This window comes from Vanessa tameamea, chromosome 20, assembly GCF_037043105.1.
Source record: "Vanessa tameamea isolate UH-Manoa-2023 chromosome 20, ilVanTame1 primary haplotype, whole genome shotgun sequence".
Taxonomy (NCBI): Eukaryota; Metazoa; Arthropoda; class Insecta; order Lepidoptera; family Nymphalidae; genus Vanessa; species Vanessa tameamea.
The window spans coordinates 4,789,531-4,816,338 of NC_087328.1; the positions used below are offsets into that span (position 1 = coordinate 4,789,531).

Sequence of the window (26,808 nt, forward strand, 5' to 3'; positions counted from 1 at the left end):
TACATTTTCCTTTTATAATTATCGAACAACTTAAACTCGTTTTTTTAACAGTTATCGCTCGCTCGCGAGGAGGAACGCTACTGCAACTCGCGAGGTACGTGCAGCAGCAGTCCGCCCGCAGAGGACGGCGCGTGGGAGGCGTGGGCTCCCTGGGGGGCCTGCTCTGCAGCGTGCGGCGGAGGCCAGCAGGCGCGAACAAGGCGCTGTCGGCAGCCACCTTGCGTAGGGGCCGCAGACATGCTGCGAGCGTGCAACACGCATGCGTGTGTCGGTAAGAGACCATTTAAAACTATAGTATTTTCAAACTCATGAAGATATATACTGTATTCAGATAGATAGAACTTTAACAAATGCGTTTTGAACGATAAACGAATTAATTTTTTTAGCGTAAAAAAAAAAATAAGAAGTTATTATTTTTTTCTTGATTGATTTAAATGTTAACTATGAACATTATTTTATTCGAATTTATTCTATGATTATTTTAATCGCTGATTACAATTTTATCCTGATTAAAAATGTACACTTTATAACTAGGCGAATGGTCATGCTGGAGTGAGTGGAGCGAATGTAATGGCGGCTGTGACAACGGTGTCACCGGTCATCGAACACGCACGCGAATGTGTTTGTCCCCTGAGGGTTGCGCAGACGCAGGTGCTGCGTTGGAAAGACGAATCTGTGTAAACAACTGCGCAGGTTGGTCAATAGTACTAAGTAAATAATGTAAATTACGTTAACTACATATAAAAATATATAAATAAATAATTAAATTATATCTTGTGGTGTGATACATCTCTTTTTATACGTTACCCCACTTTTACTCACACAAGTTTGTCTCATCACAAAAATATATACGGCAATATTGGGTCGCCTGGATTTGTTGTAACTAAAGTATTAAAGATCGAATACAACGGTTGTCCTTAAATTGAAAATTCCCAAATATAGTTAGCCCCTGAACGATGTAAGAGTTCTTCTACAAATTAAAGTATATATAATAAGTACGGGCTGCTTGATACTAATAATATTCAGGCACATTATATGAATAAAAATCAAATTAAAGATAAGATACAACAAAGGCACGGACAACATGTCTGTGAAGATACACACTATCGCCTATGGTAGATCACTTTCTCTCCCAATAAAACGGGATGCAACGTCTGTATGTGTCTGGTTGCGCAGAGTCGGAGGCGGGCTGGGGCGCGTGGGGCGCGTGGGGCGCGTGCGCGGGCGGCGAGCGCGTGCGGCGCCGCAGCTGCGAGGCGGGCGCGTGCGTGGGCGCGCAGCTGCAGGTGGCGCGCTGCGCCGACGACGAGCTGGACAACGGTGCGTGACGAGCGACATGCTCTGCTCTATTCCGAATGTTGTGGTAGCTTTGACGAGTCAAAAGATTGATCTCTCTACTATCTCACTAGGTCAGAGGTCAGTGTAAATGTACTAACAGGGTTACACTGAGTAAATAATGTCAACGAATTTTAAGTTAGTGTAAAAATATACGACTGGTTAAAACTTAAATCTAATATATAAATGTTGTTCGAAAATAATTTATACTAACACTAGAACTTTGCTTTCAGAATTATACGCAATGCCGGCATACAGTCAGAACGTGCAAATGGCATCGTTCGTTACGATGACGGACAATGAGTCCCTCAGTATCGGCGGCATTGTAGGATGTGTTGTCGCTGCTTTTGTTATGGGTAAGTTATATATATTAATGTTCATCCGAAAAGTTCATCCGACAAATAATTTGCTACGTTCAAGTCACAGCACAGTTTTACTTCCTTGGTTTTTCCCAATGTAACAATTGCAAAAAAATCAAGAAAATAATTTATCGGAAAATGTTGAATATTTCATCCACTATTGAAATGTCAATTTTAATATTAATGAATCAATTCATTAAGAAAAACTAAATTGATTATTAAAATACAGAGATATGAAATGAAGCTATACATTGTAAATTAAAAAAATTAACATAAATTGTATCTTACATGTTTACATACTTACATATTTAAAAAACATCCTAATCGCGTTATAAGTGAACCATTCGATAGGTTTAACTATTGATTATTGATAAATATAAATAAAACGGAATGCACCTGTATAATTGTCCCTATGTATGTATAATTCAATGTAGGCTTATACTTACAACTGTAAACACAAATGTGTTGGTTATTTTGATGTATCTCTTGTTGTTCTAGTCTCATACTCTAGGGTCTAGAGTATAACGCGATAGGGAACTTCGTGCCATAACTTTAACTCAGTTGAATGAAAAATGTGTGAAGTACTTACTTTTAAATATAATTCTAGTAAAACCCGTTCTCCCTGTGGATTTATATATGGTGATTGGTTAAATAGTATTAAAGTGGATTTGCTGCAGTCATTAAGTGACGAGTTTTAAGATGGACATACCAAGAGGATTCTCCCTGAAAAAATAATTGTCTCTCCCAAATGTCGAACTGATAATTTTTTTCTATCATTGGTTTATAATTTTATTCACAATACCATCTATACGAATTTGATGGAATTCTTATACTGTACTTTATTATGAGCTTCCGCACTAGTCCGCTAGATGGCGTTATAAGTATAATATCAGACCCAACTTTTAATTAATTATTAATGATTATTAATCTTAAATAAATATTTTTTTTGCACTTGCACAATAAAATATATTTTTAAAATTTCCATTTTGCAGTGTAAAAATTAACCATTATGTTACGATTTTCGTTGTAGGAATGAAAACTCATAAAAATGTTGTAGATCGCGCTATGAACATTTTCATATTTGTTAGTATATAAGGAAAATGGTTTCATATGCATTTGTGTTTGTTGGTGAGAGAGATTTAATTGCTCCCCTCTCTGAGGCTCTAACACATAATTAAGGCGAATAACTTTGCCACGATTTTTGTGTTAACGGACTATAATTAGAATGTTTATTTTTACATTTGATCATGTATTCGTAACTAGCTATTCTAGTACATCTACGCTACAAAACACGATCGTATGAAATAGATCGAAAAGAATGCCAGCAAGATTTCTTTGTTGAATCGCAATTTATATATTAAAATATTCTAAAGAGGATGTTTTACATTTTTTTCTAGATTCCCGTAAAAACCGGCAATCACATTGAAACGGAATTTATTTACATATAGTTTGTTACTTATTTGTTATGTATACGAAGCAGTAATTGTCGGTCTAAGCGCATTTAAAACAAACGATGATAGAAACTATAACCCAATTCCTATATAAAACTTTGAGAGATGTAATTCGAACCGTAGTTTCAGATATATTACGATATAAAATTAAAGTAGTTGAAAATACGTGGATGTATACCATATGAAGTCGAGACAGGCAGCTAGTTAAATATTTATGTATATATAGTTTATATATATATATATATCTATATATCTATAGCAAATAGTTCTCGGTGCTAAGTTGCTACCGCCGCCCATAGACAATATAAACATTTCTTAAATCACCAATTTGCCACCAAATATGGGAACTAAGATGTTAAAGTTCTTGCACCCGTTATAATGGCTCACTCACCCTTCATACCGGAACAAAACAATACTAAGTATTACGATTTTACGGTAGAATATGTGATGAGTGGTTGGTACCGGTCCAGACCGGCTTACTCAAAGTTGATTTAGAGAGCTTAAATTTAATTAATTAATTAAAAGTTATATAATTTCTTAAACTTCATGGTAAAAATGGTCAATGGACGTAACAGTATTTGCTAATCTGTAGTAAAATGTATTTTGTCATCTTATATTTTATTTATTCAAATAGGCTGCCTAGTCTGCTTGGCCGGAGTAGTATTCTGTCACCGGCGGGGCTGCCTACCGTGGAGCCGACAGCCACGTGTACCCTCTAGCCCTCACTACATCACCGCTAAACAGAACAGCTACGTCACTGTGCCATTGAAGGAAGTGGTAAGTGATATTTCATTTGGTAGCATTATAATCGTTAAAAACTTTTTTTCCATGATTTAATAAAAATAAAACGGTTTGGGTTGACATTTTCCATCGAATTTATTATCACTTATGTCATCACAGTCCAACTGTGCGCAGGGAGAGTAAATTTAAAAAGCTCTTAACTTGGACAAATATAAACGAGTCTTATACAAATTTCTTCAAGCGTGAGAAATTTACGATCCGAGTTTTAACTTAGATAAGGGCATAAAGCGTATGTTTTTAATCATTAATTCGTTCCTCAGCCACGAAAAGCGAAACGGCAACCATCGTTTACGGGCATCGGTAACTCAAGCGGCATACTTCTTTCGAAGAGTAACAACATTTCCAACGCAAATCACAACAACCCCATGACGACCCCTAAACTGTACCCTAAAGCTATAGCCAACGAGTATGACTCTATGGGTACTCTACGAAGACACTCAAATCAGCCGAACAACAAGACCAACATTGATGTTGAAGAGGACAAATTCTATTGAACATAACGACACTGTTGTCTGTAGGACCGGATTTACAGGGCTTGAGGCCTCGGGGCCACAGGCGTGGAGGCTCTGGAGCAACAGAGGAGTGGAGGCCTTAATTTTTATTTTACAAATTAAGTTAAACATTTTCATTTGTCAGAATTATGTGAATCTCGCCCCTCTCCTGTGGAGGCCTCTGGGCAGTTACCCCGGTTGCCGTCCCCTAAATCCGGCCCTGGTTGTCTGGATCTCATGTAAGCTATGACGCTCTAAATATTGACATTGAAAAGGGCGTTCATTTTCATAGACAGTCAGAGATAATTACGTTTCGAATAAGTCTCTGAGAAGTTTCATTACAAAGACTTTTTTTAAGTCAGCTTAAAGGTATTTTTGATCCATAACTATCGAACTTTATCTTAACGACATCGTTCCCTAAATTAAGTTAAAAGTAAAAGGTGAATAAAATTGGCTTTGGCTAATTAACTTGGCGGTTAGAAATTATCTTTTAAAATTGTGAAACTATTTGATGGTTATTCCAATGATCCTTAAAATATAATAGGTATTAAACGAAATGTTCAAATCAATAATACATTTTGAAATTTTAGGGCAATAATGTTTTTACAAATTTGTGTGATAGAAATGTTTGGAATTTTTATCGTTAGGAGAACATATAACGGCGTATAACTTAATAATAGATTAAATTAATTGAATAAGACTTTGGGATAATTCAATATTTTAATTATTTATTATAAATGATCAATATATTATTCATAGTATGGACATTTATACGGAAAAGTAGAATATATTTTTTTGTTTATTCAAAGGAATCCCGCGAGATCCTTCGAGGAAATGGATTTACTTTATTCCTGTACTTTGATACATTACAGCGATTGGTGGGCAGGGAACTTTTACAAGAATAATGTTTATGGATATAACTTCAAAGTTATACACAAAATACTGTGAAAATATTTCCAATAATATTTTTTTTTTATATATAGGGATTTCCTTATATTTATTCTTTAGAAGATTTTATATCTAATGGGGGACTTATAACATATGCCTTAGACATGAACATGTATAACTTCAAATACAATAACTCCGAGACATTGTCATTAAGCTGTATCCCTAAATATATGTTAGTGATATTTTTTTATACTCCCAAATAATAATTGATACTGTTATTGTACAAATTCATACTGTTGTAATAAGATAGACTAATTAAAAACTCCAATTTATGACAATTTAATATCTATTATATCAGATTATTAATTATATTTCAAAATTTATTATTATTATTACTTCTTATAAGCTTCAGACACTTCAGACAAATCTTAATATGTTTGAAAATTTATAGGAGAATCTCAATAAGTTGTTTGACGTTTGTTTGAGGAATAATAGCAAAACGAATACGATACTTACAACTTCAATATTTTTTTTAAAAATTTAAATATCATTTAATATTCTTTGGCACTAATTAATGTCGCCTAAAATATCATTAATTTATTTAAAAACATAATAAATACAACAGAAGTTTGATATCTTTTCCAAATGTAAGTAAAATGTAAAGGGAATCCTTTATGTCTCAATCCATGCAATTGTACCAATTGCGAGCGACAAAGATTCTCCATTTGTCGGCAAGACAGGCGTTTCAATGAAAAGTAAAAAGTTTATAGAAACCGTTAAAGCGAGAATGCTTTGTGAGTTTCTGCTTAAGAAGTCCTTGGACTTAATTGCTTTTGTATCTTTTATTTTATTTCGATTATAATTTGAATAGAATATTTTATATAAATAATGAGCTTGTCTATAATATCCTACTACTTATTCTTTATATAGATATTAAATAAAAATATTTTTTTAGGTATTTTAATTTGTGATAATGCGGTCGGTATGTTTTGCGAATTTAAATATCGAATGTTCTAGATAGATACGTCTGAATCAAAACGCGTTCGAAATTATTTTGTTTACTTTGATTAAAAGTTCAAAGACAATTCAATTCTATAATCGTCTTTGGTTGAGGCGCCATCTATATAGTAGTTTATTTTTCAAGTGCCATGGTAACGAATGTAGGTAAATGTTAGTTTTATATGTAGTTTATAATAATTTCAAAATAGTTTAGTAGTTATATAAAATTGTTTAAATCAATTTTTATTCAAAGCCAAGTATGTGCCATGTGTATATGTAACGAATGATTATTATTAAGCGTCCTAATAATAAACGCGATCTAGATTTAGTCACTATATTTGTCCTTGTCTTGCGAGAGAGAGACTTATAAAGTTTATCAAGCAGGACAGAGACAACAGTAAATACTATGATCACGTTTATTAATAAGTCGAATAGAATATAGAGCTTATATAATCATATGTATTATATCAGTACAAATAGCGGTGCCTTCGCGATATACATATTTATACAAATACATACAATATCTTTCAAATTATACAATGATTTATATTTTATATTGTTGAATTAATTTCAACACGTCGCCTGACTCATGTTGAGTCGAAATTGTTATAATGTATATTTAAAACATTTTGTATTTTTATATTGTTAATTATATTAGAAATATTTTTAATTGAATTATGCTATGGTCGATTGTTATTGAGTGTATGGTTTGGACTGAAGTATGTCTGGAAGATTTTAAAAAGAAAAATCAGTCAGCCAGCTAACAGTATAATAAATATTTTTATAATAAATGGTTTTGATACGTTGATAAATTTTATATTGTTTTTGTATGTAATGATTTATCATTTGTAATATGGCGTGTAAACATTTTGATTTATATTTTCGTATCTCAAGTATTTTATCTGGTGAAATAATAGGAAGAAATATATATAAAAATAAGCATTTTTATAAATAGTGCAGTGCACGACATGATTTCTATTTATGCATTTATATGCATAGTTACTTTAAAGTAACTTAAAAATTTACTTCACTATTTAAAATGACAATTTATACTCTGTGTAAATTTTTAGTTTTTTTATTTTTGTTCGTATTTTGCCCTTCCGTTGAAAAAAGTCTAAAGTGGAAATACACGCCGTTAATTCAAAAAATATATATCACTTGTATTGTTAAAATTATCAAGTTTCGATGCATTTCAAGGTCATCTTATTATATCAAAATTAAAAATATATAAATATAAACCAGCTTCAGTCTGACTGAGCTTTATCGTGTATATTCTGAATGGTTCTTCATTTCTGTCTTATACGTATTTCCTAAGAGGCTTTCTCTCAAAAACTCACCGATTAAATTTTCTAAGCTTAAGAGGTATACTTGTGATTGTTAAGACTTGATGAATTTCTTTATTGTTTTTATTTTGGTCAACGCTATACGCACGTTATATAGACGCTGTACACGGTTTTGAGCTAACTACTTAATAAAGACTGTCATACACTATATATTTTCATTTTAAAACCTCACTACATACTTATACAAAACTAAGATCGTCTGCCCAAACTTCTCATAGTTATTTTGTCAACTAATATGTCGCCTGCACGGACCTTGCAGCTCCAGCTATATGCCAGTGTACCTATTACAGAGTTTGTCAGGACCGTTGGCTTATAATAAATGTTTACAGTCTGTAAACTTCCGAAACATGAACCGAGCAAACAGTTTACAATATAGCATAGCATACTTATATTAAATTTTGATAGTTTCGGTTAGGTTAGGGTTTTTGATTATTTTAATAGGCGACAGGCGGGCCGACCGTCAGGGCGTCATGGTTACGTGTGTAAGCGATCCCGTGACGCTAGCCGACGTGACGGAGACGGTACGGCTGGTTTTTTAGTGGGTATTCCGGTGTACTAAGGTACACTAGGCGTCCTGGCGACCGGCGTGTCTTAGTAACCCCCCCCCCCACTTACCGTAAGAACGCGTAATGTCGTTTTCCAGTGAAATTAAAAAAAAACGTAAGTTTTTTATTTGAATTTAGCCCGTTACACAAAAATGATATATTATTTTTATAGTTTTTGACGGTTTCTGTGATTTTTAATTCATTTACTAACTAAAGGGCTTTAAAATTATCCTTTAATATATACACCGAAAGACTTATTTCTGACCTTTACAAGACAACAAAAGCCCTTTTTACAAATAATGCTGAAATTTAAGTGCGCTTATGTTACAAACGTCGACAACAGATTGCTTCTCGGGAATCTTTTCCAAGAGGACACACGGATATTTCAATTTTGCCACGATTCCACGAGACTTGGAATCTATTCGATTAAAATACCTGAAAATTGGCAGGTATGCTTTTTCAGCTGAACAAACAAGTTATGCTTTTAAATCTGAATCTGAACTCACTATCACTAGCAGGCCTCTAAAACTCATTTAATCGACCCCCTTAAATATTTATTGTACGTATAGTGTGTACTAAATACATTAAAACGAATAAAAATACAATTTTCTGTTATGAAATATCGACTGGGTGTTTTATTTTTATTATGGTTTAATGGTAATTATAATTTAAACTTGAAAATAAAGTTTTTGAATAAAACGTAAGTTAAAAGCAATCATAATGATTAGTCAATTACTACATAAATATATTGACACCACCGATATCAAATTACGATACTACAGAAGTTATGTTTATACGACTTCAATCAACAATTTAATCCAGGGAAATTCGAGCTGAGATTGAATTTATAATAATTTAAAAGGCAATTTCATATTTCCATCATCTCGACGCAGTGGACCTTGAAATATGAATTAACCGGATGACACCAAATTATAACACGCAACATTTAAACTTTCACGTTAGGAACGGAGGCACTCGAAAGTGTTTATGTTCATAACACTTAGAGCGAATGGTTCGTTCCAGAAGCTTAGTTTGTATTGAAATTTTGTGTTTTTGTTTTATAATGATTGTATTTTACTATTCCGCGTTCATTATTAATTCTATGCAAATATTAAAAAATCGAAAGTAGCTCTGTTTCTCACGGGCACAGCGCTGAACAGAATTTGATGAAATTTGGTACGAATCAAGCTTGAACCTCACGGAAGGCGTAAGAACATAGGCTTTTTATGCCTAATATTTGATGACCAACCCATAAAAAGCGAGCGAAGCCGCAGGTGGTAATTAGTATTATACAATTTTTATTATATTCACAGTGCCTTATTTTATAAAAGCCATCATTCGCTTGACCTTGTCGGGTAATGTGCGGTCGCGCGCAGTGTTGAAATTATATATATTTGGCAGCAGCAAACCGTAAAAAATATAAAACATTTATACTAAAATTTTATTTAACAAGATTTTTCTAAATTGCACTAACGTTTGGTGCGCCGCAACCAATATAGGGTTTCGATTTTACTTATAAAGATTGAATTTTTGATTCGTACAATCGTATAAATTATTTTCTTTTAATTACCCCGTATGTTGGAGAAAATGTGTAGGCAGACTTGCATGCTTTTGCTGGTATGCTGGCTCCAAACATCAAAATCAATCGAACACATAAACTTCTCAACCTGTTTGGTTGAGAAATGTATGCGTTTGAATTGATATTGCATAAATATTGTATAAATCGGCTCTTCCATTATATTTATATAATTGAAATTAATTTACACCGTTTACCCTGTGTAGTATGCCATCGTAAACATTATATGGAAACTCTTATTATGTTGCTTATGGGGTATTTTCCATATTTAAAATTTCACTCTTAAGGAATGATTTTTCAAAAACAACGTTTTTCCGTACAAACTTACGTCTCTAATTTCACTCTCTTAAATAATGCTTTTCCAAATACTGTAAGAACATATTTATTCTCATAAATCGAAGTACTTATAATCATAAACTTGGTAATAGGGCTTTCCAAGTTCGACTGGGTACTACTCGCTTATATGTTATATATTCTAGAACCAAGCAGCAATAAATACTTAATATTGTTGTTTCGGTTTGAAGGGTGAGTGAGCCAGTGTAATTACAGACTCAAGGGACATAACATCTTAGTTCTCAAGGTTGGTTTGGTGCATTGGCGATGTAAGTAATGCTTATGATTTACCATCTACTATTACCACTTACCATCATGGGCCCATAATTTTGCTCGTTTGGCTAACCAGGAATTTCATAAAAAAAGAACGTCGGATACTTCAAATTCTAACTATTTATAAAAATTTCACAATTAGAAACGTAATAATCACTTTAAACCATGGTTCGCTGATAAATATCAACGGATATATAGTGCACTGAGGAATTATTCTCTTTAATTTCTGCTTCCCCTTTCCTTGACAGATCTACGCGTGCTGGCTCGCGATGTCACCGTCTAACTGTGACATCGATTCCATCGCGCACAAAGAAATTTGGCAACATTTTTCTTTGTCGCACCGCCAAAAAATGGAACTCTTTACCAGCACACGTGTTCCCCTCCTCTTATAACCTGGGTGCCTTCAAACGAGGCGTGAAGAGGCATCTTGCGAGCCGGCATGGTGAGAGTGACTGGTGCAGCTCATTCTAGCTGACTGTACTTCCACTTTTCTTATTTATATATTTCTTATTTATATATATTTCTTAATTGAGCGATACTGTATTAAATAAGTTTTCTAAAGATTCCACAATTGCTACCACTTTTACTTGTTCCATGAAATTATGCAGGTTTTTTTTTCTTTTTATTTTTTTTTATGTTAGAGGTGGCAAACGAGCAGGAGGCTCACCTGATGGAAAGTGACTATCACCGCCCATGGAAATCTGCAACACCGGGGGGCTTGCAGGTATCGAGTTGTCACGCGTTCCTCACAACTGCCCATAAATTTGGAAAAACTTTGGATCATCATTAGGCATTGTCATTAATGACCCAAATTTGTGGTACATTTGACCTTAGATTTTGATTGTAGTTTCAAAATTATTTCCATCAGATGTGAGATCGCAAATTTTAGTTGCGCCAAAGGACGTCATTTGGAAGCAAGAATTGAATTTGCGTATCTTACGTAAAAATAATTTCGAATCGTCTGATTCGCCAGCAAGACATGATTTTAAAGGTGCCGGTGGAATAGGAAGAGGATCCAGTACAACTTTTCCAGATATACAAAACATACCGGTCGTTTCATTGCGGAATTTTAACGCTTGACATTATTGGTATATTTTATCCATTGTACAAATTATAATTTTAGGATGTGCAGAGTAATTGATGTCTGGTACATATTCGAACGCAAGGCGAATGAATGATGCACGTGTTAATGCACGTTTAGTTTATTGTCGCTCTCTGTCGCGTTCTCTAGATGTAGCTATGTGCTGTTCTCATGCCGATTTTGTTGTCAATATATTTTGTCGTAGACGTTCATCATGCTGTTCTCGAGATTCTTATCTGCGAATTTCTGCTGTTCTGATTTGTTGAGCTGCGTTTCTTGCTGCAATTTGTTTATCCGATTCATGAGCTCTATTAGCACGCATAAAAATTGTTATAGTATGATTATGTTGAGAACATAAACGAAAATGACTTGGAATCAAATAAATACTGTAATTCAGATGAAAAATATGTGATTGGGTTCACTGTTCTATGATTGTTCTCGAAGATTGTATAATTTAGATATATGAATACGTCGCCATCTGCAGGATACCTGTGCAACTTAGATGCTAAACCGCCATATTAGGAAATGCTAAACCACCATCTATTAGGAATTTATAGAACTAACCGATAAATACACAATAATGTCGTATAATAATCATTTGCAAATTTGCAATAATAAATATTGAGATCAATAATTAAGATAAAAACTATTCCATCTTTTAAGTTGGACCATATTATAAATGATTACAAAGTTTTATCAAAATCCGTTCAGTAGTTTCAGAGTTTATCGCGAACATACATCGCGACACGAAACTTTTTATATATTTATATAGATATAGGTGTATCAAGTATAAGTATTAGTGAGTTAATATTTGTATGTAAATTTATGGCTAATTAGCCATAAGTCCGCCCGTTGTACAACACATCAAATATTTGATTATATTTTAGTTTTTATTTTTAGTATCATTTCATTTCTTTTTGTTTGTGGTGTACAATAAAATATAATAATGAAAACAGCATTGTAGATTAAATAAAGCTACTCATTGCAAATGGCGTACAACTAACGTTTAACATATGTAAGTTGTAATAAATGCGAAAGTTTACTCAGTCTAGACGAGGCGCTATAACGCCAAGTATCCGTCGTATCGATATTTATAACATAATGTTTCCATAAGCAACGTTCAGCTTATCGGAGACTTGAGATCCAATCCGATGCGAGAATGTCTTGATAGTATTTGCCTTAGAAGATGAAAGCTTCGAAAAGCGAGACATATTTTCGGAGACAGTAGAGATAACATAAAACTGCAAGTAATATTAATAATCATAAAATTCTATGAATATTATTTTAAGATGAATAAATATGTGTGTAGGCCTTAGCCCAGCAGTGGGACCATATAGTAAAGAAGGGACTGTTATAGTAAATATGTCCGTAAAAGTTACATAAAAGAAAATCCTTTCACATAACGAAAGTTTTTTTTTAATATCTAAAAGTACTCAAATTTCTATAATATATTTTAGAAAGGAAGACAAACTATCTATCTCTATATTGTAAATGGTCATCTTAGACCACAATTACTGGCCCTGTATGGAATAATAATCATTATTATTTGCGTAATGAAATAATTGTAGAACTACAAGTACAAATTTACTTTAATTTTTAACAACGAAAAACAACGACGTCAAAATATTTCAACAATTTTATCACAATAGAATTATTAAACGCTGGAAACGCGGCCGTATTTCCTTTGACGATATCGTGATTTTTATATTCCATTACGTTGTTTAAATTTTTCATTTTACAGTTCTCTTAATGGGTTCCTGCTTTTTGAAGTTTTCAATTATTTACCTACTATTTATAGCCGACTACGGCAAAGCAGAACGTAGAGTAATGATTTTGACCGGTATGTTTGACTTATGTATGTATGTTCATCTGTTGCAACATAACTTCTAAATTATTTATTATAATTTGAATAACGACTTATCGTTGAAAGAGTCTTGATCGTTAGCTGGTATAAGCGGTTATGTTACACAATTTTTTAGCACATTGCAACTAGTTGATACTCGCGGCTTTAGTTGCCTGATAATTGGTAACAATTTATTTCCAAATCTAAAAGCATGAAACAATTAAATATTTTCATCTGAAATTGTTGTTTACAAACTATTCAATATTTATCGTCTATAAAATAAACAATTTACAAGTAATATATTATAATGCATTTTATAAATATTCATAGTCATGTTTTGAGGATAGCCATGCGATCGGAAGTTATATTCAGCTATACGAATGAATAAAAGACATACGTACACAGTATATTCATTATTAACAAGAATTTCTTTATGAAAATTATTTTTTATGACAGGTAGACGGACGGTCAAATGTGCCACTTGATAGTAAGTAGTCAAATATATATATATATTGCCACCAACCTTGGGAACTAAGATTGTTGTCCCTCGTACCTGTTGTTGTACTGGCTCAATGCCCCTATAAACCGTAACACAAAATATTGAGTGAGTGGTATACCCAGACGTATAGACAAATTAACCATAATATTATATGGTTAATACTTCTTACAGCGCCTTTGTCTATGGGCGGTGGTGACGACTTACCATCAGGTGGCCCATATGCTCGTCCGCCAACGAATGCCATAAAAAAAAAAATTATTTGAACCCCTTTTTTAAGATAGCTTTCAACTAGTACTTAAGTCAAAATACAGATACTCCGTCAGTTATTATCTATATACATATACTTAAATTGGAGTGTCTGTTTGTAATATTAAAATAACCGCTTTTTACTAAATGCATATGTACGTATACACGGTACATATACCGAAATAACATTTTTTTTTTAAATTTTTGTCTGTCTGTTTGTTCCGGCTAATCTCTGAAACGGCTGGACCGATTTTGACAGGACTTTCACTGGCAGATAGTTGATGTAAAAAGGAGTAACTTAGGCTACAATAATAACTTTTTTGTTAAATTCAAACGCGCACGAAGTCGCGGGCACATCTAGTTATTATATAAAAGTTATTATTTTCAGAAACTACAAACTCAGCTTAGCAAGTTTACAAAAAGGAATAGATTTTGTTTATAAGTAAATTAGAATATCTCAACCAACATAGAAATTCTTTTTAAATGTGACACTTTTAAAACGACCGAATTGAATGCTCCATAGAAGTGCTCCCTCAAGCTCGCAAGTCTTGTTACAAGGAATGCTCCCTTGAGAGCTACACAAGTATAGCTGCGAGCCACTGTACCCACTACAAACTCACTGTAATGCACTTGGAACTTGACGACCCTTTTCTGAGCGTCGTCGTCCAACTCGAATGTAAGCATCCTAGTTGCCCACGTATGAGTTGTTTGGTCTTAGATTAATATATGTATATAATTATATGTTTATTTCACTTGATGGTAAGGCTTTGTGCATGATAGTCTGGGTAGGTACCACCCAATTATCATTTAGTATACTGCTATGCAGTACTAGTACCCATGGTTGGACTAGAAATCCATTTGGAAAAAATCTTTTTTTTTTGGGTATAATTTCATTTTGATCTCATTTAAATTTGACGTCTTGACCACTTCTTGACACTTCACAGTCGTGTTCTGCGGAGAGATTTGAATTTTTACTTACTGTTCTACCGACAATATATTGTTGTGTTAATATTATTTAATGGGTCATAATTATTTTACTTCATCAGGTATCACCACTGTTAGAAAATCAAACAACGCGCCGCCAAACTAAATGGCCTACCATGTTTTACCCCTTTTTCCGTGTTATTACACTCGCTCACTGATTATTCAACCAGGAACATAGAAATATAAAGTACTAGCTGTTACCCTCGGCTTTGCTCGCGGAAAATATGAATATATTTACAAATTAACTTAAAATATTACGTTAATGTAAGACCTCTTTGTATACCACATTGGTGTGTATTTCAGCCCTTAGGGTAGAATATCCTGAAACGCTTAAATGCGAATCAACTCATTTTTAATCGGTAGTCCAAAAATAAAATTTCGAACTTCTAACTTCAAAATGACGGACTTCCAGATTAACCTGTACACAAAATGTCAACACCTATTCTTCCCTTTAGGCGTAAAATATCCAGAAACGCTTAAATACGTATCTACTAATTTTTAATCAGTAGTCCATAAATAAAGTTTCATGCTTCTAACTTCAAAAATGACGGTCTTCCAGACTAACCTATATAAGAAATGTCAACCCCTATTAAACCCCTCAGAAGTAGAATATCTAGGAAAACTAAAAACGTATGTATTTAATCATTTTTGATCAGTGTCTCAAAAATAAAGTTTCATATTTTTAACTTAAAAAATTACGGACTTAAAGACTAATCTATATAAGAAATGTCAACGCCTATTAAACCCCTTAGTGGTAGAATATAAAAAAAAAAAACACTTAAATACATATTTACTCATTTTTAATCAATATCCCAAAAATCAAGTGTCATGTTTCTAACGTAAAAAATACTTTCAACAACTTACAACCTTTCATCCCCCTTTTCAACCCTTTACTGCACTTTTTTCCGAATAAAAAGTATATAATAATAATAAGCCTATGTCCTTTCTCAGGCTCTAGACTATATGTGTACCAAATTTCATTTAAATCGGTCCAGTAGTTTTGGCGTGAAAGCGAGATAGACAGACAGAGTTACTTTCACATTTATAATATTAGTATGGATAGTATGGATTGCTATTTAGTAGTAGAATTACTAATCAGTGTGAATGACAACTCAGATCTTTAACCTCTATTTTCTTCTATCAAATATAAAAATCATCAAATTCCTTGAGTTTTATTAAGTGTAAAATAAAATGTTAAAAGTGTAATTACTTCCCCGACACGACCATAGATAAATGTCTCTGGTAATGAGCTGCACTGCGGTAAAGGAGTTTCAAAGTAAACTAATCACGGAAAAACGTTCACTCTTGATAGCTTTTGTTATGTTATCACTAAGATGCTTGCGTCGTATACATCTTTTTTATACATAAATACAAAACATTCATTGCGTTTTTATAAAATACAATATAATATTTTAGAAAGGAAAGTGTGTGTGAGAAATATCTTTTAATGTCAATCAAAAAATGTTTTATAACTTACAGAAAGAATCAGAGACAAAATGGCTTATGATTAATTACAAATACAAAAATGAATACTTTATTAATTAGATTTGTCTACTGTTTATTAATAGTTTTGAATTATTATGAACAGCATAGTATATGAAACATATCAGACGCAAATAGGTTTCATATCTATCACGTGAGTACATACTATATTTTTTATTTAAAAATCAATATCATAATACAAGTTAATGGTTGAATTATATAGTTAGTTAGGTGACATGATAAATTTTAAGTCACTACCGATTCGGAATGAAGATACCGAGAAACACCGGCAAGAAAATCAGTAGTCAATATTTTTCATTTCATTTAAAAAAAAAAAGTGATAATAACTCCTTATTTATCAAATATATATCTTATCAGTGTTTTCATTTAATATGAGATATAAATTTATTATTTGTCAAACTGTTTAATTTCTTTTTATGTTATATAATATTTTACCGAGTATGAATTTCTTATTTGTCAAAGCTAAAAGTATTTGCTGAATTACATTAAATAATAAATTTATCAAGTCTGTGTTCATTTTTATAAAAAGTCATCTTAAAAATGCAAACAAAATATCACATAACAAAACACATACATTAGTATTTTTGTCATTTTGCGTTCCTTGGCTTCGCCACAGACGTAAAAGGCATAAAGACGACGGCTAATCCGCAAAGCTTACACAATATTTAAATAATCTGAAAGAGCGTATGCGCCATTCTCCTTTTATATATACCGCCTACGCTTTCTGTACGCATGACTGAATGTTTACTATAACCACATTTGTCACAGATTGCCGCGTTCGATTAGCAATAAGTCATGAATAATAATTTAGTTCACCTCGCCGCAGTGGTCCTCTTTGGTGGAATAATTTCATCATTGAAAAATACTCAGCCGTGGAAGTTTGAAGTATGTATACTCCCGTACCTCGAAACGGCAAGGAGCCGAGATGGCCCAGTGGTTAGAACGCGTACATCTTAATCGATGATTGCGGGTTCAAACCTAGACAAGCACCAATGAATTTTCATGTGTGTTAATTAATTTGTGTTTATAATTCATCTCACGCTAGCCGGTGAAGGAAAACATCTTGAGGAAACTTACATGTGTCTGATATCAACGAAATTATGCCACATGTGAATTCACCAACCCGGATTGGATTAGCGTGGTGAACTATGCTCCTAATCTTCTCCTCAAAGGGAGAGGAGGCCTTAGCTTAGCAGTGGGAAATTTACAGGCTGTACATGTTGTAACTTGAAACGTGCTTAAAGCCATTGGTCTTGCGCCTTAACTTTATCCGAGCGTGTCGAGTTTGCCGTTCAATCGGATTATGGTAGTGATGGAAGTAGGGAGTGCTTGCGCAGAAATCTTGCAGTATAATGTGTACCTTTACCAAAAGTATCACATTTATATTTAATTTTGGCACCGTTCCTTCTGATTAATATTACCATAGTTACGGGCTACGGCATGTGGTTGATGTAGAACACCGCTTAGCATGCGAATTTACATTCATGTTCATGGAAACCACAGTTCCATTATGATGTTATTGGAAAAGCATTCAACGAATAGCCACGTTCGACTGATGTTATGCCGCATTAGGAAATATATCGCGTTTATATAAGTTTCCGGTTCAATAATTCGCGCTTAACGATAATGTAAGTTTATTTTATAAAATATTATTGCATTATTAAGGATTGCATCTTTATGTGTGGTAAATGGACACAACACATAATGACGCCAAATCTATCAAAATGATCACAAATCTATACCCGGCTATAACTATTAGTAAAAATTGTTATTGAAAGTGTTGTTATTTCAAAAAGTAGCAAACTCTAAATACGCAGTTGTTCAAATATTATCTCTCCTCTTAAATAGAAGGGATGTATTCCGCCATATTACTCCATTGTGAGCAGGTTATTTAATAATATCAATAAAGCATATTAATATATAAAGATGTCGGTTTGGATTTGAACCCGCAATCTCCATTTAAGATCTATGTATTCCATCTACATGCTCATTTTGTTTTGATTGGTATTTGTAATAAAAAAAATCTTAATCTGCTTCTTCATGCTATTTAGTTCTAGTTTATTATTCTTCTGTAAGTTGTATGTCATTGAACTCCTAAATTATTAGACCTATTTTGATCATCCATGGTAGGGTGGTTTTGATTTACTTGGTGGTACTTTATATAAGCCCGTCTGAGTAGGTACCACCCACTCATCATATATTATATTAAACAGTCATACTTAATATTGTTGAGTCCTAGTTTGAAGGGTGACTGCCAGTGTAACTACAGGCACAAGGGATTGACAGCTTAGCTTCCGAGGTTGGTGGCGCATTGGCTATTTAAGGAATGGTTAATATTCCTTGCAGTGCCTATATATATAAGCGGCGGTGACTACTTACCATCCGGTGGCTCATCCCCAGGTAGGCCCCAATATCATAAAAAATATCCGGTGTGATCAGGTTTCAGGATTCTTTTTTACAAAGACAAATTCTTATTTTATCTAATCGTAAATCAATTTTTTATAATATCATTTTAAAAATTATAATGTATCTATTTTTACTTTTGAAAAAAAGTTATGAATTTATTTTTGAGTCACTATTGTATGACATGTAATGAACTTGATAATATTGTAGACTTTCCAATTGTTAAATGAATATGCCTGCTACTTGTATAGACTAATATACTCGTGTAGACTACTTACATAAATTATTTAAGGATCTTTTGAAAAGCATTATGTTTCATAATTAAAAAATATTCCTTGCCAAATATCCTTATAAGACTAAATAATCAACAAAAAATTCAATTCCTGTATCAAATTCGGTTGCGTGATCTTATTTTCGTCTAGAGCAGACATTCTATTGATAAAATGAGATATTTACATCATGAAGAAATACACCGACTTTCTGCGCGATTAGGCTTCATAGACAAATCGCTATGAGGAGGCAATAAATACAAAGTGCTTGGATGCCTGGATTCCTCAGAACATTTAGTATCATCCATTACATAAGTAGAATATCATTTGCATCAGATATTTATAGATAAAATAAAAGATAAAGGAGGTCTTACATGTGTAAACTTAACAAAATATGTCCAAAATTAAACTTCGTAATGATCACAATCACTTTCTTTATTTTTCCCCTGACTTTTCATTTTCCCTTTTTTTCATATCTTTTGTTTTTCCTTCAACGCTCAAAACGGAATGAATCAAATTACCGTATCCTCCTTCCCCGCCCACATTTTGTTGCCATTCACAAAATATAATTCCCGGCAGTCAATAATCTTTTATTGTTAATAAAAATATAAAAATAAATTGAAAAATAATAATTTAAAACATTAAATAAAAGTCGGCTTACACATGTGTTTAATATTTATATAAATATAGTTGAATATAAACAATATATTATGTATTGTAAATTCTTCTTTTTTTATTGTAGTATTTTTTATTGAGTTGTAACCCTTTACGTATACCCTAAATCTACATACGTTAATAAGGTTTTATCAGCAATTGCAAAGTTAAAAACACATTAAATTATTTATTATAGAATTACAATTATTTTGATGAGTTTCAAAAGAAACCTGTTAAGTGTTATAGTTATAAAACTCACTTATAATTGACTTCTTTTATAAATAAAGAATAACAACAAACTTAACATCTAAATATACAAGCATAAGATAGGATAACAACACAGTTACAGACAGACAGTTACAGTTACTAATAAAGCGGTACCTAAATTATAACATTCGTATAGTTACACTTAATCTTAATTATAAAAATATAATTATTTTCTCCTTAATCAATGTCAACCAAAATAACATTTGAAAGGTTTTCGATGCGCGTATCATTCATTCGAATAAATTTATTTTTCGTACAGTTGTTTTTGAAACGTACACGAGGGTTTCTGACAGAGTACCTTCAATGTTACAAGTGAGTCATGAATCGTACCATAATTACTCACAAAAAAAAAACATGAAGTTAGATTTCTGTGAGTTTAATTCTGATATAATTCTGATATAATTCAATTGTAAATAATTGACACACCAGTATAATTTTCGGAATAGAGTAACTACTGAGTATGTTATCGGTTTTTTTTGTAAAGTTTATATTATGAATTGATGATAACTTTAAATTTAATTTTATCTCTTAAAATGGCGATTCTAGAGTTCTTGTTACGGTCTACTTGAATAAAGTGTACGTTATTTTTTTTTCAAGTAACATTGAGATGACATTCTGCCATTACTCAACGAATAAATATATAAATAACGAGACAGTTTATATAATTGTAAAATACAAAATTTAATGCTGTGAATAATTATATCTGCCAACAATTATTATTGTTACTACCCAACGGTTATAACAATAATAATAATTTGTCAAAATTTTCGATGTGTTTGTGAAGTATATAGACGCTTATCAAGGAATAATCAACTTTAAGACGATTTGTTAAGAACTATAATTAAATATAAATTCGAGGCAGCGCGGAATTAAGATAGACTCAAAACTATGAACTTTGCGTATTATTTTATTCTATGTGACTTGTTTGGCAGACGGCCAAGGTTCGGTCGATGTTGAACTTCTGGAGTTCAAAGACCTGAAATGACGGATATAAATCAAACCAAAGAATGAAGATTATGAGAACTATTACCTGAAACTACTGCTGTAAATTACTGCAGTTATTTGAGAGAGATAATTATTTTCTATTATCAAATTTGTTTTCTTAAATATTTCTCATGTAGACTAAAGAACAATTTCAATTATAATAAGCGACTTTCAGTGAAATAAAATTTGAAAAATTGATTACACGTTAAAATTTATTTCTTTCTGAAAATGAAATACATAAATAAAAAATAAAAAAAACAATAAAATGATAGCTAATGAATAACGTAAAATCCTTAGCAGTAGATTATAAATTAAAAAAAAATCTACCAGTAAATTTTGAACTTTGAAATTGGAACATAATTTTCGACCATTTGCACTAAGTGACGCAAAGGTATTAAATTGGTTCTCACTATTACGTAGTCTTGACGTCACTGTCAAGTGGCTGCACCTGAAACAGATTGAAACAGCGTAACGCATCACCTGACATTGATATAACCGCAACAGAAATGGTAATTTTACCTTCAAATTGAATTTAATTACATTAAGATAAATTGAGTATTACTAGTCAATTACATCTTTTGGTAATGGATTTATATTGAATTATAATTTTAAATTATTAATTAAATTAAGTAAAAATTACCTAATCTAATATTTTCATACATTTTAGTTGATTTACAATTATTTATAGCAAGATTTTTATAAAATCGCAATATTTATATCATTTTATATTATATGGTACTTTTTTATATTCACATTAAGCATGTAAGAATAAAAACTATAAAAATTGTAAATTAAAAGATTAAATATATTGTCTATAGATTTCTATATTTTACAAAGGTATTTTATGTATATATAATACGAATACTAATTATATATATATATATATTGAAATATATGTTAATATAATATTATCTTTAATACATATGTTAATTAATAATTATAGTTATATAATTACAAAATAAAACCCTTTTAAAATATTTTTTACTAATTGATTGGACTAAAAACCAATTATAAATGCTTAGAATATATTTATATTACGATATTGTGTCGCACTACAAAATAGCTATAAAAAAGTCAACTTTTTATCTTGGTGCGCTACACTACAGCTAGGGAGTATCAACCCTAAACATCATACTACTTGAATAGTGTGCGTGTAAAATATAGTGGCCAACTGTTGGCCCCTATTTCTTATCTATATATTCATATGTCTATTTAGACATATCAATAATAATCAAAGTAAAAATATTGTTATTATTTTCTTACTTAGTGTAAAATTATCCTTTTAAAATTTATTATTTACTGAAATTCAGAGGGTTATTAAATTAAAAAGTTTTCGTCATATCATGTAACTTAACTTCGAACATAATATTCAGAATTATTAAACGTTATAAAGTTTAAAGTAATTAGTAATTTAATCAGTTTTGTGTTTGTACTTTTTTACGTGTGAATTTCAATTATGATATATCCATAACATTTATTGTTATATTTATTTATTTATGAAATACATTTAGTCAGTTATTCGTTTATATTACGCCTTCGGTTTAGTTTAGTAATAATAATAGGCCAAATTAAATGCTTTCGTTAAAATTATTATCAAAACTAAGTGGCATTTCATTTTGTAAATTGCTATAGCGATAAATATTTAAAGTATAAATATTTTTTTGATATGAACATTGCCAATTAAATAGCTGTCGAAGAAATTGAATTTTAGCAAATATTCGCTCCTGAGTTTTCTTCCGCAATTTCCACCGAGAAAGTCTAACAAAAGGAAATTGAAATAATCCCCTCAACAAAAGATTCGTCTCTTTTTCTTTTTTAATAAATTACTTGAAAGTATTGTGGGCTAGAAGTTAACAAAATTAAGACATTATTTTAAGTAAAGTATTATAAATTTTATTTTTATTAAGTATCTACGTAATCTATAATATTATATATATAAAAGGGAAATACGAGTGGTATTGGTACCGATTCATCGCGAATCATCAGAAACTATACCATCTCCAAACTTGGCATGAAATTTGGCATGTAGATTCCTTATAGGGTGTAGACATCCGCTAAGAACGGATTTTATAAAAGTCCATCCTTGGAGTAAAACCTGGATTGGAAGTTTGTATGAAAGTCCTATGTTTTTGAAGTAAAGACTTGAAATTTAAAATGTATGCTCTTTAGATCGTATGGATATGTACTAATAATGTATCTTTAGAAAACAACCCCCATTTTGAATTAAAACAGGGGATGGTAGTTTATGTGAAATTCCAAGTAATTATGAGAAAAGTATTTTAGAGTATACCGTGTGGACCGAGTAGTACATAATAATATTATTAATTTGTAAGATTTGTTTGTTTGTAATAGATTAAATCTGAATATGTTGAACCGATTATCCAGTAATACCATTTTATTTTATTTCAGTAACAATAAGACTTTTACATTTACAAGCTGAAATAACTGCGGATAAATCCATAAGTTCTTATAAGATTTATGATACCGAGGCGTTGAAATCACCTTATTGTTTAAAATACACCGTGGCACAATAAAATCACAAAAAATAAACACGGTATTCGATCCAGATACAAGAAAAAATGTTTCGCAGGAGTCATATCAAAAATATGAAAATGAAGTCAAAATATAAATGTTCTTTATTATCGAAATACTTTTGCCCAAAAATTGAAAGCGAAAGTTTCGTTAAGTATATGTGATTATATATTCGGTCATAGATTCACGCGAAAAAGAGAAATAAAAGTTAATATCATACAGAATCCGCGTAAAGAAAATTATACCTTGATTTGAGGGCACTTTACGGTATAAAAACACCGTATTACGGGTAAATCATGGTACCGTAAATGTAGTACCTCCGGGCGTTAGGCGTGTGGCCTCATTGATCAGAGTTCCTTGCTAGCCGTCGTAGGCCGAGCGCGTCTACGACAGTCGCGCTACGATCGTAGCACGCTACACTCGTAGCGGCAACATACGCTACGATAAACAAAAATAGCGGTTAAGTGTTTAAAAAAGTCGTTTAGTGTTTTGTGTACCACGTGACTTTTTGATTTCCGGTGGCAGCGTAAGTTTTTGTTAATGTTTCTAGTTTGTGGCGTAATTGTGAGCACCTAGTTCTTACTGGCTTCTCATACGTATTAGTGATTTATATTGATGGCTTTATTATTTCAGAAGCTTAAGAAAAAATTAAAGGATATCTTTTAAAAAAATTAAAACGAATTTATACTTTTTTAAATTTTTTTTTTTCTAATATCATGTTCTTATAAATTTTATTTATTTGTCAAAAATGTATGTAATGTATTTTTAAAATTGGAGTAAAAAAAGACATTCATCTCAAAATTTTATATTGTAAATTAATACTATAGTAATACATTTTTTTTAAATTAATATTTTATCGTAATAATTTCATATTTGTCTGATACACCAAAAAATAAAAATTGGTATTTGTTATCTTGCTTGTTTTTGTATTATAAAATATTAGTATATAAATTAAAAAAAAGATATATATGCTATTAGAGCAGCTATCTTCATTTTTTTATTTTATGTATTATATCATACGTTTAGTATTCATAAGTTGATGTATATTTTACTAGCTTACTCATATATGTGGGACAGGTCTCGCTAACAACGTTATAATAAAGAAAATAATATCTGAAAGGGCATAACCACTTCAGAGTCTAGACAAAAATAATACATAAACTATTATTACAATAATAAGTAATATTATCAAATAAATATATTAAGAAATATTATATCTTCAGCTGAATATTCTTATAAATTGTTTTATGGTAGTATTTTAGTATTTTGGTATTATGGTAGGTATAGGAGGTCGTGTTGTTAAACGGCAATGGAAAAAAACAAAATTAATTTAGTGACATAAAATGTGTTATAAAACAACAAAAATAGTGACAGAAAAATTATTAACGCAATGAAACCTTCTTTTAAAATTAATAAAAATGTAATTACTAAATAAAAAATTACTAAAAATACACAAGATTCATAATATCTTGGTTGGTTCACGGTCTTTTACCAAACAGATAATTAAGTTCGTCCATGTGTCGTTACAAACAAGTTGTCAATTTATAAAACTATCTCCTTATGTAAAATTTGTATATAAACATATATAATTAATTTTAAAAGTGTCTCAAGTTGCGACGCAGACATTTAACCTTTTTGTACTATTTATATGACAAGAATATCGCTTAGATAATTTTCGATTACAAACTTTGATAGACTCTTTATAGTCTATAGATTGTACAGGGTATAAGTTTCAGAAATATTATCTTGTTAGAAATATATGGAAATGGCCACGAAAAGAGTTTATATAATTGTGTTATTATTAGTGTTAATATCAAAATAATATATCCTAACTCATTTATACAAGAAAGGTTACGGTCCATGTTCGTGTTCTGAGGAGAGTTTTGAATTTGTTCTTACAGCAATAGGATTGCTGTTTAAAAATTAGAATGTTTGTATTTTTTTTTCTATTCGTGAAATATTTGTGATTGACTCTGATTTAAAATTGGTTTAAGTCAAAGTCTTTGTTGAATTAAGAATATTATTCACTCATTTAGTGATAAAAATATATCACTTCGTCAGAAAAAAAAAACTCAGTGTTTTACAGTATGAAAAGCAAGCAGGAAATAATCCTAAAAAGATTTTTCACACTGATTAGATTATTTATTTAAATGAACTATTAGTTTTATAATACCACGTAGTTATTTTCTATGTTAAGAAGCCGTCTACTTGAGTAAAATTGCCAACCGATAGTAAGTGGTTAACAATGTTCATAAGCATTGTCACTATAGGAAATTGTAAGCATTCCTTAATACGCCAATGCGCCGCCAAACTTGGGAACTGAGATGATAACATCTAGTTACACTGGCTCCCTCACTTTTCGAATCAGATAACAAAAGTACTAAGTGTTGCTGGCTGGCGGAAGAATATACGCTGAGCTTGCACAAAACCCTACCAATTAAACATTTGTTTACAGCTTAGTTTTAAAGTAAATATGAACTACTTTTAACGCCGACTTACGTTCAATAAAATGTGAAATAAATAAATTAAATCGCTAGTATTCAACAACATCATAATGGACACAGTATATCATTCACACACGCTCTTTCTCGTGCATACACACAAATTTTCGAGTGTATGTATGCGCCTAGTGTACACCGCGAGTAAAACTTATTCTACGCTGCTCTTAATAAATGCCTTAGCTTTTGGGACATTTTTAGTAATTACTATATCCTTTCAATATTCAATAATTATTTCAAGATAATTCAGTTCTATATGCTGAGAGAGAATCAACCCAAAGTTTTTGTAATACTAATTTCAAACTGTGCGATAGAGCTGAAACTTTAGAACAGTTCGTATATTAGTGTCATTTGTTTCCTGAAGATGCCCTGGTTCTAAAGCGAATGGTTTAAGTGTATGATGTCATGCAAATCGTGTACATCGCATTACTAAAAAAAATATTTTCATTGCAAATTTAGTTGAAACGTGTCAAGAAGACGTTTGTTCCAGTTTTCGTTTTTGTTTGTTGTCATTCTGTCAATCAATACGACATTTTATCAATTAATTATTGTGTAAAATAGACATTATACATTTTTACTGAAATAAAACTATTTCTTCGGCTTCCTTCGCATTGTAGGGTTCGTCAGGCGTTAGGGGTAAAATGTAGCCTC

At 31.6% G+C, this 26,808-nt stretch overlaps 3 protein-coding genes across 3 annotated transcripts in view; 2 read left to right on the forward strand and 1 right to left on the reverse strand.

The window, feature by feature from the left end:
• Positions 1-5,080, forward strand: part of Sema5c (Semaphorin 5c) — a 41,524-nt gene extending 36,444 nt beyond the window's left edge. Inside the window, exons 15-20 of the mRNA XM_026641777.2 lie at positions 52-271; positions 535-693; positions 1,177-1,320; positions 1,569-1,691; positions 3,780-3,922; positions 4,207-5,080. Coding sequence (XP_026497562.2) covers positions 52-271; positions 535-693; positions 1,177-1,320; positions 1,569-1,691; positions 3,780-3,922; positions 4,207-4,440 — 1,023 coding nt within the window. The 3' untranslated portion in view covers positions 4,441-5,080. The remainder of the gene's footprint in view (positions 1-51; positions 272-534; positions 694-1,176; positions 1,321-1,568; positions 1,692-3,779; positions 3,923-4,206) is intronic.
• Positions 1-26,808, reverse strand: part of Dhpd (Dihydropterin deaminase) — a 159,131-nt gene that overhangs the window by 104,017 nt on the left and 28,306 nt on the right. The gene's annotated exons all lie outside the window — the stretch shown is intronic.
• Positions 24,034-26,808, forward strand: part of LOC113401769 (atrial natriuretic peptide receptor 2-like) — a 54,390-nt gene continuing 51,615 nt past the window's right edge. Inside the window, exon 1 of the mRNA XM_026641792.2 lies at positions 24,034-24,185. The gene's annotated coding sequence lies outside the window, so the exon portion shown is untranslated. The remainder of the gene's footprint in view (positions 24,186-26,808) is intronic.